At 42.2% G+C, this 12,687-nt stretch overlaps 1 protein-coding gene across 2 annotated transcripts; it reads left to right on the top strand.

Moving 5' to 3' along the window:
* Positions 1–581: 581 nt before the first annotated feature.
* calcoco1a (calcium binding and coiled-coil domain 1a) lies at positions 582–12,687 on the top strand. 2 transcript variants are annotated; one of them, XM_068340327.1, is made up of 16 exons: positions 582–745; positions 1,130–1,244; positions 1,758–1,898; positions 1,987–2,089; positions 4,306–4,508; positions 4,642–4,854; positions 5,111–5,259; positions 5,354–5,423; positions 5,542–5,697; positions 5,876–6,130; positions 6,535–6,660; positions 7,261–7,356; positions 8,159–8,246; positions 8,424–8,671; positions 8,925–9,016; positions 10,638–12,687. In XM_068340327.1, the coding sequence occupies exons 3-16, from the start codon at positions 1,767–1,769 to the stop codon at positions 10,663–10,665; spliced, it is 1,959 nt and encodes a 652-aa protein (XP_068196428.1). In that variant the 5' UTR covers positions 582–745; positions 1,130–1,244; positions 1,758–1,766; the 3' UTR covers positions 10,666–12,687. The 2 variants fall into 2 exon arrangements, with proteins under 2 accessions (XP_068196428.1, XP_068196419.1); XM_068340318.1 differs by lacking the exon at positions 1,130–1,244.

Genomic DNA, 12,687 nt, shown 5'->3' with positions numbered 1-12,687 from the left:
TTTGAGTAATATGGTTAATAAAAAGCGCACATAAACAAGCACCGGCAAAAGCTTTGATGACGGAATTAAGAAGAATTTATAAATGAAGACTCTTCTACCGTGATGTCATTGAATATAAATTAAAGTCATAGTGTACATAATGTACCTTCTGACGTCAGGGACAATAATTGGTAGAAATGTAACAAACACAGGGCGGTCTCTAATCACACACGTCCGGGACGTTTTCTAAACCCCAATTTAAGAAGGTCGTCACGTGTTCAACTCATGCGTCCGGCACGACACGCATCTATTGGGATCGAGGCCATCAAAGCGTTGTTTTTCTCACCGTAGGTAAATAGTGCGTTTCTATTGGTCAATTTCCACAGCTCGAGAGGACAGCCAATAGCCTTCAAGCGCCTCCACACTCTCGGGGAAAAATAACGTCGGCAACTGTGAAGCATCAGATTACGTCCTGTGCCTGACACGGTGCTTGGGAGTTGTAGTTTTCAACGACCTAGCTTGCGTTGCTACAAGCGCGCGATGAACAACAACCCCCATAATTCCGCTGCGGATGCGAGGCTGTCATGCTTGTGTTTTGCTTTTGTTTTTTGTTATGGTTTGTTGCTTGTGTAGCGACTGACACAGAGGAGGAGAGGAAGACGACCTCATCGCTCATGTTTTTGTAGTTTTCGCTCGGACTGTAACCGTTAGCAAGCAGAGATCCACCTGTTTGTTAAGTCTTCACAGACACGTGAGGGACATAAAGGTAAGACGGGACGACCGAGACGGAGGAGAGACGTTGTGCGCAGATGTCATTAGTAGTTAACAAAGCCTGTTATGGCTTCTGTCTGACGCGACGCGCAGCGCGTTAACCGTGTGGATGGATGATCAATGAGGAGAAAAGGCTCGGATCCGCTTCTTAGAACTTTGTCAGAACGTCTGTCTCCTTCAGCCTCCCTCGACTTGCTCGCCACGCTGTTTTTCTCTAACATGTGTGACTTCGGGGCCTCCAGCCTCCAGTGGTGGAACGTGAACCCTCCGAAGGCTTCTGTGGGGTTTCAGTTTATTCGACGGCATCTGCACATGTTTTTTTTTGTTTTTCTTTTGTTTATCCAATGTTCTTAAGTTTAAAATAATGTTGATTTTACAGAAATGGAAAAATCGGAGGAGTTAGATAAGATCGGGTAATACTGGTTCCACTGGACTGGTGATCGATATCTGGAGAATCAATCCATCAGCATACCATCGTGCTGTTGTATTTCATTGTAAGTTTTATTTGTCTCCAAATGTCCACTTCTACAGGACACATATAACCTACAGTGTTGTCAGCAGTCTGCACCATGTTAAATAAATAATGCTTCCTGTAAGGCACACTGGTGTCCACGTGGTGTGGGTGTCTGCAGAGAGGAATTCCTTAAAAGAGAATACATCTAATTCAACCAATCAACCCGCAACCCCCTGTTAGCTGTAGTAGAACATTAATGGCATGTGCAGGCTCACACGTGATGGTGTTCAATGGCACATGTGGTTGGCAATGACAGAAATAGCCCCGGTGGCAAACATGTCATTTGTCCCGTCAGTCAGAGATCACACTGTCCCCCAGGTTTATTCTGGAGTCCTTTCAGGGTTGTTCTCACCTTTTTACCTATTTCACAGTCTGCTCATCTAAGCATGTCATGTTCTGCAATGTGCTGTGTTTATAACACTTGTAGTAAATAATTTCAAGATTAAAAAAAAAAAAAAAAAATCAAGTTTGAATATAGTGCTTTTACTCGTAGGTGCTGGCCATGGAGAAGACTTGGACGGTAGAGTTTAGGAACGTGGGCTGCAGCTACTTCCCTCAGAGCAGAGTGGATTGCCACTACACATTGAGCTCACAGCACAACTGGGCTAGCAATGACTGGATAGGGCTCTTCAAGGTATTGTTAATCTGTCACAGAAATCAAATTATTACAGAGTGTATGTGTTAAGCTGCCAGTAACAGTTTGTGCTTATTGTCATCCTCAGGTGGGATGGTCATCAGTGAAGGACTACTACACATTTGTTTGGTCACTAGCCCCAGCTGACTATCACCAGGGCATAGACGTGAACTGCTGCGTGCATTTCCATGGTACTCCTGTTATTATGTTTGATTTTATTTATTCCCATCATTAGCCTAGTCCACATGAGTACAGTGATGAAATCTGCAAACACACACACACACACACACACACACACACACACACACACACACAAAAAAACCCCCTCAAGAGGAGAATCATGTTTCTGTTTGCATCACTGCATTCAAAAGGTTTTACAAACTGCAATAAGTAAAGGATAATATTTATTCTGAACATAAAAGAATATTATAGTTTATCATGGTTTCCAATGAGAAACACAATCTATGTCATGACAACACATTTATTTTGGGTGCAGGTGAGACAATGAAGATGAGTCAGTGGCTCAAAGCCAGCTCCGACCGCTCAGTAGCAAGTGGACTTTTCATTTTGTCCCGTCAGCAGCGAACGATACGGGTGATACAGTGTGAGGGTAGGAGGTATGGCGCTGACCTCTAATGTAGTGACTTATTAGTGACTTAAACATGCGGTCTGTGTCATTCTTCATTGGGAGAAGAGCAGAGGAAGGAAAGTCTAAAGGAACTGCTGATGGTTTCTTATCAACAGCGATGCTGTGATTTAAAAAGAAGGTTACGTGCTCGGTGACCCCGGCTGGCGCTGTAAGTTACAATATAGCTCGTAAACTTTGCTGTATGTCATTCTTCCTTTTTCCCCCCATCTGACCTCCTTAGTGTATGTGTGTTGTGAAACAGGAATTCCAGGTAAATCATTCTTAACCTAAAGCTATAGCCTGTGTGAGATAAGGATAATGTTAGATCACCTTACTTTATGGGCCGGATGAAATCACCAGCTGCAGCTGCTCTCTGGTGGGAAGGAGAAGTCAGGACCTTTCTGTGTGTTTAAGGGTGAATAAAGAAGAACATATACACACATAGACTATGCTAACTGAGATTAAATTAAAGTCAGTTCATAGATCATTGTCATTGCTAACACATGTACAAAAAAAAAACTATAGATAACAGTCATAAAAGGATGCTGGTATTTGTTTTTTTAAATGTAATGACATAAATTCTAAATTAATTTTTTTATAATTTAAGCTTTGGTGTTTTACCGTTACCCTCTTAGCTGTCTAATGAGTTTAGCCTAGCACAAACAGTGGGAGCAGCTGCTGAAACTGTTTTATTAAGATATACAGTATAATGTGTTTAACGTCTACAGCAGATTGCTAATCGTCAGAGAAATGCTGATGATGTTCGTTAACAGTTCCTGATACAGAACAGCAGGGCCCCCAGCTGCACCCCAGAGGTCCCCCGGTTAGAGCAGTGTAGACATTCCACTCATCTTTAATCGAGATGCAGTGGGTTGGTGGATGGACTGTTTGTTAAGGGAAGTACTCCATACTCCAGTACTCCGCCTTTGGAAGATAGTATCTACATTTATATTTAAATTAAAGGATAATGCAAGAGCTCACCTGCTTCCGGTCGGGTAACTCTGTCACCTGAACAGACAGACAGAACTCGATTTTCTCGTTCATCTCGTAGTAAGACTGCAAACAAAGTGATTTCAAAGAATGTCTTTATTTGTTTGAGCATCACGGGAGCTCCTGAAGCTTCTGACTGACTTTATGAGTCCAAAGGAAACACCGCTGCTGCGTACAAGACAGCTGTGAACCGGGACGTGTCATTAGGGAATTCCCAGTCTCTGAAAAACGTATTCACAGCCCCTGATGATTGGTCATAACCGCAGCCATTAATATTCATGTCAACTAATGCTGATATAATAGAATATTAAACAAATTGTTAACACCTTTTTAAAGTCGTTTTAATTACCGCTGGCCCTCACTGTCTGGTGTTTCGGGGCACAACACTTAGTTAGGCAGTACTTGTACAGGATGATTATAATGACCTGCCTTTCTCAGGTATTCTGTCGTTAAAAGTACTTTCATGGGAAATAATAAAAAGTGGAATTTACTCAAGGTATGACAGACTTGTAGAATATATATCATGACACAAAATCTGTTTAAGCCCATGACAAGTAACAATTATTTTAAAAAAAATATTTCTGTTGCGTCATTTGCAGTACTGGTGATTAATATCCCAATGTTCTATATGCAAGTAAAAATCACATATAAATTCAAATGATTTTGGATATAATTTGAATTCTTGCTTTGCCTGAATACCTGCTGCAGGTGTGACTGTTCATGTTTTATGCTACTTTGAGACAAATTCAAACATAACAAAACTCCATCTGTTTTTCTAATGATCGGCAGCTTCCTACCTACCCAAAACGAGCTCCCAGGAGTATGAGTTTGTATATATCGATGCCAAAGGGGAAGTGTGCTCCCGGAGCTCCAAATTCACTTTTTGCGCTCCTCGACCACTTGAAGATCTTGTGACCCTGGAGGAGGAACCTCACGGAGAGGAAGATGGCATCGACATGTTGGTGGTGGTGCCCAGGGCTGAACTGCTCCAGGTGAGTATAGAAGATATGGATACCGTAGTAGAGGAAATAATGAGTAAACACCGGGGAATCAATAGTGCTGTTTACTGCTGGCACACACTGATGATCCCCCGAACTCTGCCTACTCCCTTCTCTCTCTTGTCAGACTCGGCTGCAGGAATGCTTACAAGAGCGTGCTGAGCTGCTGCAGATGCAAGAGGCAGCAAACAGGCAAAGACAAAAAGAGAAGCTGGAGTACAAAAAGGCAAGGGAGGCCTGGGACAGACAAGCCAAACAGTTGGAAAGTGAAATCAGCAGGCTGCAGGAAGGTCTGAAGCAGAGTCAAGAGAAGCTCAAGATGATGGAGAGGAAGCAGAAGGTGATGCGTGGTTCTAGGCGCAAGACGGGGTTCGGTTATTCAATTTAGACCCTTTTTGTTATCGTTTCCATACTTTTCTTTATATCTTTGTCCTCTCTGCTTAAGTTAGATATGAAAATCTGTGTAGTAATTCAATAAAATGTCTGGCTTGTTTTATTAAAACGTTAAATGTAAAATATTTATACACGGTTAACCGTGTCTGTGTCATGATAAATCAGAATTCCTCTTAAAATTAAAAATGTATCTGGCCTCTTAGGATGAGCAGGCGTTAGGAGAATTACTAGCCCAGGAGAAAAGTGCTTTATTGGATGCAAGAGAGGAGAGCAAAGTGCATATCCAAGAGCTGGAGGACGATATCAAAGCCCTGACTCTGAGAATATTGGAAAAAGAGACAGAGTTGGAAAGGTATGACTTGTTTAATTCCCTTTTTTATTTAATTTTTACTTTTTCACTTTTTTTCACTTCCATTGCTTGCGAGTGACAGTATCTGTGTGTTTAGGATGAAGGAAAGAGCAAAGAGGGCTGGCGCACAGAAAAAAGATGATGAAGGTGAAAGGAAGCACCTGCAGGTAGTTATTACTCAAACTTGCTGTAGATCATATCCCAACATCTCTGTTTTTCTTTTCTACTACTTACTACTTTTTGTCTTCTCTCTTACAATCCGCATCATTTATTTATGGCTGTCAGACGAAGCTGGAACAAACGGAGAGTGAACTCCGAAGTCTGTCTAAGGAGTTCCAGGGCCTGAGGACTTCGCTGGCCCAGAGAGACACTAGTGTCCTGCTGCTCCAGAGCACCATCACCACCCTCACACAGAAACTCACCGCTGCCCACCGGAAAGAGGTCAGACATTTTCTTTGATTATGGTACAGCTGTAGAAATTGTATTTCTTCCTTCTGTCAGCAAGACTTGTCTTAAAACATGAGTTTAGCATTAAAAATGTAACTTTGTTTGCAGGACTGATATACTGCACCATAAATGTAGCCAACATGTGGTTGTTTATTTTCCCCTGTATGTCCAGGCGGAAGGCGAGGAAACTCTGAAGGAGATGCGCAGCCTGCGGGAACGACTGAACGTGAGTGAGCGGTCTGCAGAAGGCTTGAAGAGCGATCTCAGTGCCATGGTCACCCAGAGGGATCACAGACAGGCTGAGCTGCACCAGGCCCGTCTGCAGGCGGCTCAGCTCACCCTGCAGCTGGCAGATTCCAGTCTGGCCCTGAGAGAGGAAAGAGCCCAGTGGGCCCAGGAGAGGCAGAGTCTGCAGCGTACCGCTGAGGTGTTGTATCCCCACACGATGTAGAATCTGTAATGAATTGTTTCCTCGCTGTTAGAAGGTTCAGGGCTCAAATGTAGAATCTGGATTATAAATGGCATGTGGTGCACATTCTCCTGGAGAATTATTTGATTAGCTAAAGCTAAGCATATTTGGTAAACCTAAACCTGTGAGGGATGTTGGTTCTTTATCTCTATTTGAATTTTAGCTGTGATGAACTGATAACCTGTCTAACCGCATCCCATATCTCATCCCACGGCTCTCCTGAGTGTCATATGTACTGCGTATGGTCATACATTGCAGATGTGAAGTCAAGTTTTTTTTTTAAGCATGGTTGAGTTACCTTACTGCCTGTGGTAAATGTGAAATACATGGTGTGAATGTCTTTATGTGTGTCACCCGGACAGAAGGACCACGAGCATCTGGAGACACTCAAGACGGAGATGCAGAGGATGGAGGAGAAGCTGCAGGAAGAGAGGACGGAGAGAGTGAAGCTGGAGGTTGAGCTTGGTAGAGAAAAGGATTGCAACCGGGTAAGAAATGAACCAGGAACTTACTGTTGTCACTTTTTCCTTTAATAAAGTCTTTGGAATTTCAGTTAGAGTGTTTTGAGTAGCTAAATGTACATTTATACATGTTCAAATGCACATTAATGTTCATGAATTATTCCAGATCCAAAGGAGATTTAGAAATGAATGAGGAGAAACACTTGGTCTGACTGTCAAGTTCTAAAAATGTAAAACCTGCCAGAAGCTCTAAAGTCTCTTTATTTCCCACATCGTACCTTGTTTTTTAAACGTAAAAATAAACATGACTAAAAACTAGTATTATAGTGATTTGTTTGCTGAACCGGTTACTGAGGTCGGCATATCGATATCCTAGTCCGGTCCTTGTCATGATTGTTTCCAGTCCTTATGCTAAACAAAGCTAAGCTATTTTCCACCCGACTCTAACTTCATGTGTGTCTTATAGAAGTAAGAACAGTGTTGCTCTTCACACATAACTCTCTAGAAAAAAGGCAAATTCCTAAAATTTTAAGCGGTTCCTTTACGTCCTCTCAGACCTCCTCTGTATTCTATTCACTTACGTTCTCCATCTGTGAGGTGTAAATGATGCATCCTGTCGCCCTGAAGGTTCAGCTGTGTGAAACCCGCAGGGAGCTCCAGGAGCTGAAGGCCAGTCTGAGGGTCGCCCAGAAGGAGAAGGAGCAGCTCCGTTCTGAGAAACAGGTGGAACCACGTTTGAGAACACGTGAATGTTTTGAGGTCCATGTGTTGAGGGAAATGACTTTGTGCCTTTCTCATTATCAGCTGACGTCTGAAGGCTAATGAATGACTAATGTATGGATTAAGGAGTAAATCGCAACTGTTTAACTTTTATCAGCTCAGAGCTACTTCCCTTATCTTTTAGAATGTAGTCGAAATGTATTTACAATCTCTTCATCCCTAAAGCTCCTGATTGCCTATAACTGATGATAAGTTTTTTCTATCTCTATATATCGACTAAGTACGTTCATGAATTCCTATTGATCAAACATATACGCAAGTACACCGGCATCGTGAATGTTCCAGGTGTTGGGATTGTTCTCTATGTTGTTGTCTTCTTAGTTGTTATTGTGCAATATAATTTGTTTATAGTGTAATATAAATCAGTGGATTTCAGGGCGGTCGGCGCCGCCGCTCTTAAACTGCCTGCAGAGTTTTTGTTGGCTTTCCCACCGTCACATTCGCCCGCTGCTGGCTGAGTAGATGATCAATGTTTTTAAAATCAGCGTTGGGCTTAATTTTAACATCTGCTGTGTGAGAGCGTAGCCGCACGTCTGAGGCACGTCATAAATTAGACAAATGTTTAAATGTTTACTGAACAGCCATAATAATATTTGCAGAATAGCAAATGATGGCTTTTGTGTATTTGCTTTATAACCGCTTTATGTGCTTTGAAGGAGTCTGACATTACGAGGCGATCGCCACTGAAGCCGTGATGAAGGTCCTGTCGTGACGTTAGATTTGATGGCTGTGTTTTCTGCCGCAGGAATTGATGGAGTACATCTGTCAGCTGGAGCAGAACATGGGAACAGTGTCCAGTGTCAAGTGGAGCTCTGCCCCGATTGTCTCTACAGGTGAATGGAGACACACATTAATCGACTGTACGCCCTGGAGACGGGAGCGATAAAAAACCCCAACTATCATTTAACGGAAACACTAAATATGGTTCAGTGGCCTGCGTGGTGGCGACAGGAGCAGTGCTCTGAGGAAAAGTGACCGCTTCTCTTTTGCTTAATGTGTCTATCTGACAGGGATGCATGGCGGCGCGTCGTCTGACTCTGAGGACGAAAGCCCAGAGGCTCTGCAGCCCCTCCGCCACCCGAGAGCTCTGGGACACTACAGCCTGTGTGAGCAGGGCGAGCCCGATTCTTTGGTCCTCGCCACTCCTCCTTCCTCCCCAAGGGAGGTGGAAAGGAGCACGGTGGTCATCAACCAGCCAGCCCCGCTCTCCTCACCACACCAGTCTAGTACCGACACTCTGGCACACAGCTCAGATTCGGTGAGACTTGTCGTCTATCTTCGACTCTCAGCATCACCATTAAAGCGAAAACGAGCTGTCTACATGCTAATAGCTGTGTGCACCAGTTAGACACGAGCAGCGGATCGTTTGATACAGACAATGTCTTCCTGAAGCAATTAGGCTGTTAATCAGCAAGTTATTAGACTATAATAGCTGCTGGACAGTTGGTTCATTGTGGGTTTGTGTGTGTGTGCGCGTGCGTGTGTGTGTGTGTGTGTGTGTGTGTGTTAAGGAGGAGGACTCTGATCCACTTCAGTGTGGAAGGCAAAGCTCCGAAGAGGAAATGGCACTCCTGCTTCCAGAGCACATGGACACCGTTCTCAGGTAGAAAACTCCTCCTCAAACACACATGATCATATACAGAACACTAAAACACACACGTGATCATACACAGATCATCTAAACACATGATCGGATATAGCAGATTGAAACACAAACCCGCAGGAGATGGAGAAATCGATCATACTGCTGACCCCCAGGTATCACAGAAGTAGATTCAGAGGTTAACTAGTAAAACATTTAAATATCAAGAGAAACATTTGTCACTGACAAAGTGAAGAGAAGGAAAAAAGTTCCATCAGCCTGCCGTGTTTTTTTTTTTTTCCAGAGCACAATTCAGATCTGTAAGTACCGACAGTGAACTTTTTGTTATTGAGGGTTATTTGTAATGTTTTCTTTTCTATTTCCATGGTAACAGTTTGGACTTAGAGTTGATTTTCCATGTTATGCTACTTTATACCTCTGTCCCCTTTTCAGAGGGAGAAATATTCTCTTTTTATACTTCTCATAAAAAACCAATTCTCCACGAATGAGTCAAGCAGTGGCTGCTTTACCCCATGTGACACAAACAGCTCAGTCTCACTGAAGCCTCTTGTCTTATTATATACAGTATATATTATCAATATTATCTTCATAGGAAGAATTGTTGAAGATTCAGAGGATAAATTGTTCCATAATAACAAGGATGAGAAAAAAATTGATGCAAAGTTGTTGAGTTGAGTCTCTCATTTACTTGGATCATCTTGTGTCTCCTCATGTACACCACAAGCTTGAAAGGTCTTCATGCACAACTTGAACCAATATTGCCAATCTACTAATAAGAAATCAATTACACGAGGGTCATTGTACTGTCTTATACTTTTACTCTTCATACTTTAAGTGCACATTACTGATGTGCCCATGTATTTTTATTCATGGAGGAAAATCAGAATAAGATATTTACAAACTTGAAGCTAGTATTGGCTCTGCTGAAGGCTAAAGCAAGTGATGTTAAGAAGATCAGAACAAAACGGAGCAGTCAGTAATGCAGAACTGGATTACAATTTTAAAAAAGTTTGTCAGGCCAACCAAGCCAACATGTTTCCTCCTGTCACGCTGGCAAGTTCTAATCTCCAGCAATGTGTCACTCTTTATGACACTCATGACTCGATACGCCAAGCAGAGTGAGAATCATCTGAAAATAGAAGAGTGACGCACTTTGTTTTGTACTTAAGTGCCGTACTTGAAGGAGTCTACTCTCTGGTCTCACTTGGAAACGTTTTTCAAGTGTGCACCATGAATTAAAAGGTTGCTAATGCACCGAGACACATGCAGCCATTTATTTATGGCGACAGGGTGAGTATGGCTGGAAGATTGAAGTTTTGAATAGGTGCTCATAAAAGAAGTTGAGTCGGGGTGAGGTGGTGGTGGTGGGGGGAGACGGGGCGTGGGAGGGGCAAGATGGGAGGACAAGAGGACAGATAAGCTGACAGCAGGCTGTAGCAATGATTTACCTGAGGGGTGTACCACAGTCACGGGCCAATTTTCAGCATCATTAAAGCCTTCTCTCTCTCTCTCTCCCCCCCACTCATCTACTCCCTCCGTCTCACCTCTTCCGTCAACCACACTGTGTGTTTCTTTCACTTCTCCTCACACGCACACACACACTCTTCTTTGTGTCCTCCAGTGATCTGGCAGACACCTCATTGTGGTAGCGGTGAACGTCCAGCCACGGCCAGCGATCAAAAGGAAAGGAGAAAGAGACTTTTGTCGAAGTTCATATGGTTCCACATTACAGCACACTCACTACAATGACAAAGTGTTAATATGCAATTTACTTCCCTTTTGCAGTGAACCTTCATTTTCCCTCCAGACTGTCGTGTTACTAGCGTAGCTGTTTAAGTTGTTAGGAATGTCAGAATATTTCAGGTGGCAGGTCGACACCGTCTTTACGACTGTTGCACAGTTTGAAGCACAAGCCTACATTTGAGGGTTTGCAGACAGCAGCGGAATGGTTCCTGTTTGAATCTCGGTTTTATGTCAAGAGCTTTACGACGGAGGTTTTCTTGTTTTTATGACAATTGTGATTAGGAGTCACGACAGGCATTGTAATTATGATTTTTTGTGTCGGCCCACCTCTGCTGGAAATCACAGCAGAACTACCTTCCAGCATTAAATTCTCTAGACCGTCTTCAAACACTATTCATGACAGGATGGAGTAATGATACAGCATCATGCTAAAATTATACTGCAGCAGTGGAGGGCCATGACAGCATATTTCTCCCCCATTTACTCTGAGCTAAGATTTGATATGCACTTTCTTGTACGCATTAGCGGGTGATTGTTGTCATGCGAATGCTGTTAAGGAGATTTAGCGATGCAGATACGCCTTGAGACAGACAAGCATATAAATAGAAAGTTTATCGAACAGATTGTGCATAAAACCGATTAAGATAGATGCCAGGTGTAACATTCTACCTTAATACCTTCACATCATCATTATTGTTAAATTAATGCTCGTAGTCTTTTCACTATAGATCAGTTGCAGTTCTTACTCGGTAACGATCCTGGATTTTACTTTCATAGCTATTGAGATGAAATTTACTAGCTAGTCTTTTGGATATTTGGTGTTGGTCTTTGTTACAATTTGTATTGTATAGAAATTCTATTTCACACCCATGCTTTTCTAAATTAGTGCCTAAAATAACAAAGAGACTGACGGAAACTTATGGATTCTGACATTATGACACGGCGTCCTATTTATCCCCAAACCCATGGCAACACACTGCTGACTAAAACCTGCTGCATACCTTTTAATCAATGCTGTATGCATTTTTCATGGTTTTCTATTTAGAATTAACTTGATTTACGTTGAAATTAAACTGTATTTGGGTTTCGTTTGAAATAGTTGTGCATTTAGTTTGTCTTTTTTTTCCGCACAACTGCTTTATGCAACGGGTGACAAAATTTTCCGGGCTTGGCTAACATTTGTGAGACACTTTGATGCTTGATTTTATCTGCCGTATTTGCACCCTATTTTTACTATAGAGTTTTTAGATGAAAAGTTGATCTATGAATACATAACAACATGTCATTTATGTGTTTTCCTCTTAATTATCACCGCCGTGTCGTGTTTATTCGTCTTGTATCTTCACTGTTTTTTTGTTTTTTTTACTGTCTTGTTTATCTGCTTTCAAATACTCTGATATTTGAGTTATATTGTTGCAAGACTTTATTACTTATAATGGAAATTATACCAGTGTGTTGAGTTTAAACCAGAGCTAAAAATCTGCAAATAATTTAATGATTGAATAGAAAAATGGTTATTAAGGAGTTGTGAAAGGAGTAAATATCCAACTCATGGTTTGCCTTGTGTCAGTAGATATTTTCAGGTGTGATAAATGTTGATTCTATGTACAAGAAGGAATGTTTGGAGGAGCCTGGTTTTCTTTTCCCAGAAGATAGCACAGCCCATGTGCTCTCCGTAGTCTCCGTTTGTGGTTGTAAACTGACTTTATGTCTTGGGGAAGTTATGTTTCCGTTGTTCCACAGAGAGCTTCAATACGAGTACTCCTCATCAGGACAGGCTCCCATTGCAATAAAGCTCCGGTGGTTATGGTTTGTTTTGAAACTTTGTGTGTGATAGTTATGCGCATCATCATGTATTTTCTTATCAGTCATGTAACAGGGTTTGGGGTGGGGTTCTGCTTAATAAAAAAAGGTTTATGTATCCATTA

This window comes from Antennarius striatus, chromosome 2 (genome assembly GCF_040054535.1).
Source record: "Antennarius striatus isolate MH-2024 chromosome 2, ASM4005453v1, whole genome shotgun sequence".
Taxonomy (NCBI): Eukaryota; Metazoa; Chordata; class Actinopteri; order Lophiiformes; family Antennariidae; genus Antennarius; species Antennarius striatus.
Note: the sequence above shows the minus strand (reverse complement) of the source record. Positions and strands in the feature narration are given on the sequence as shown.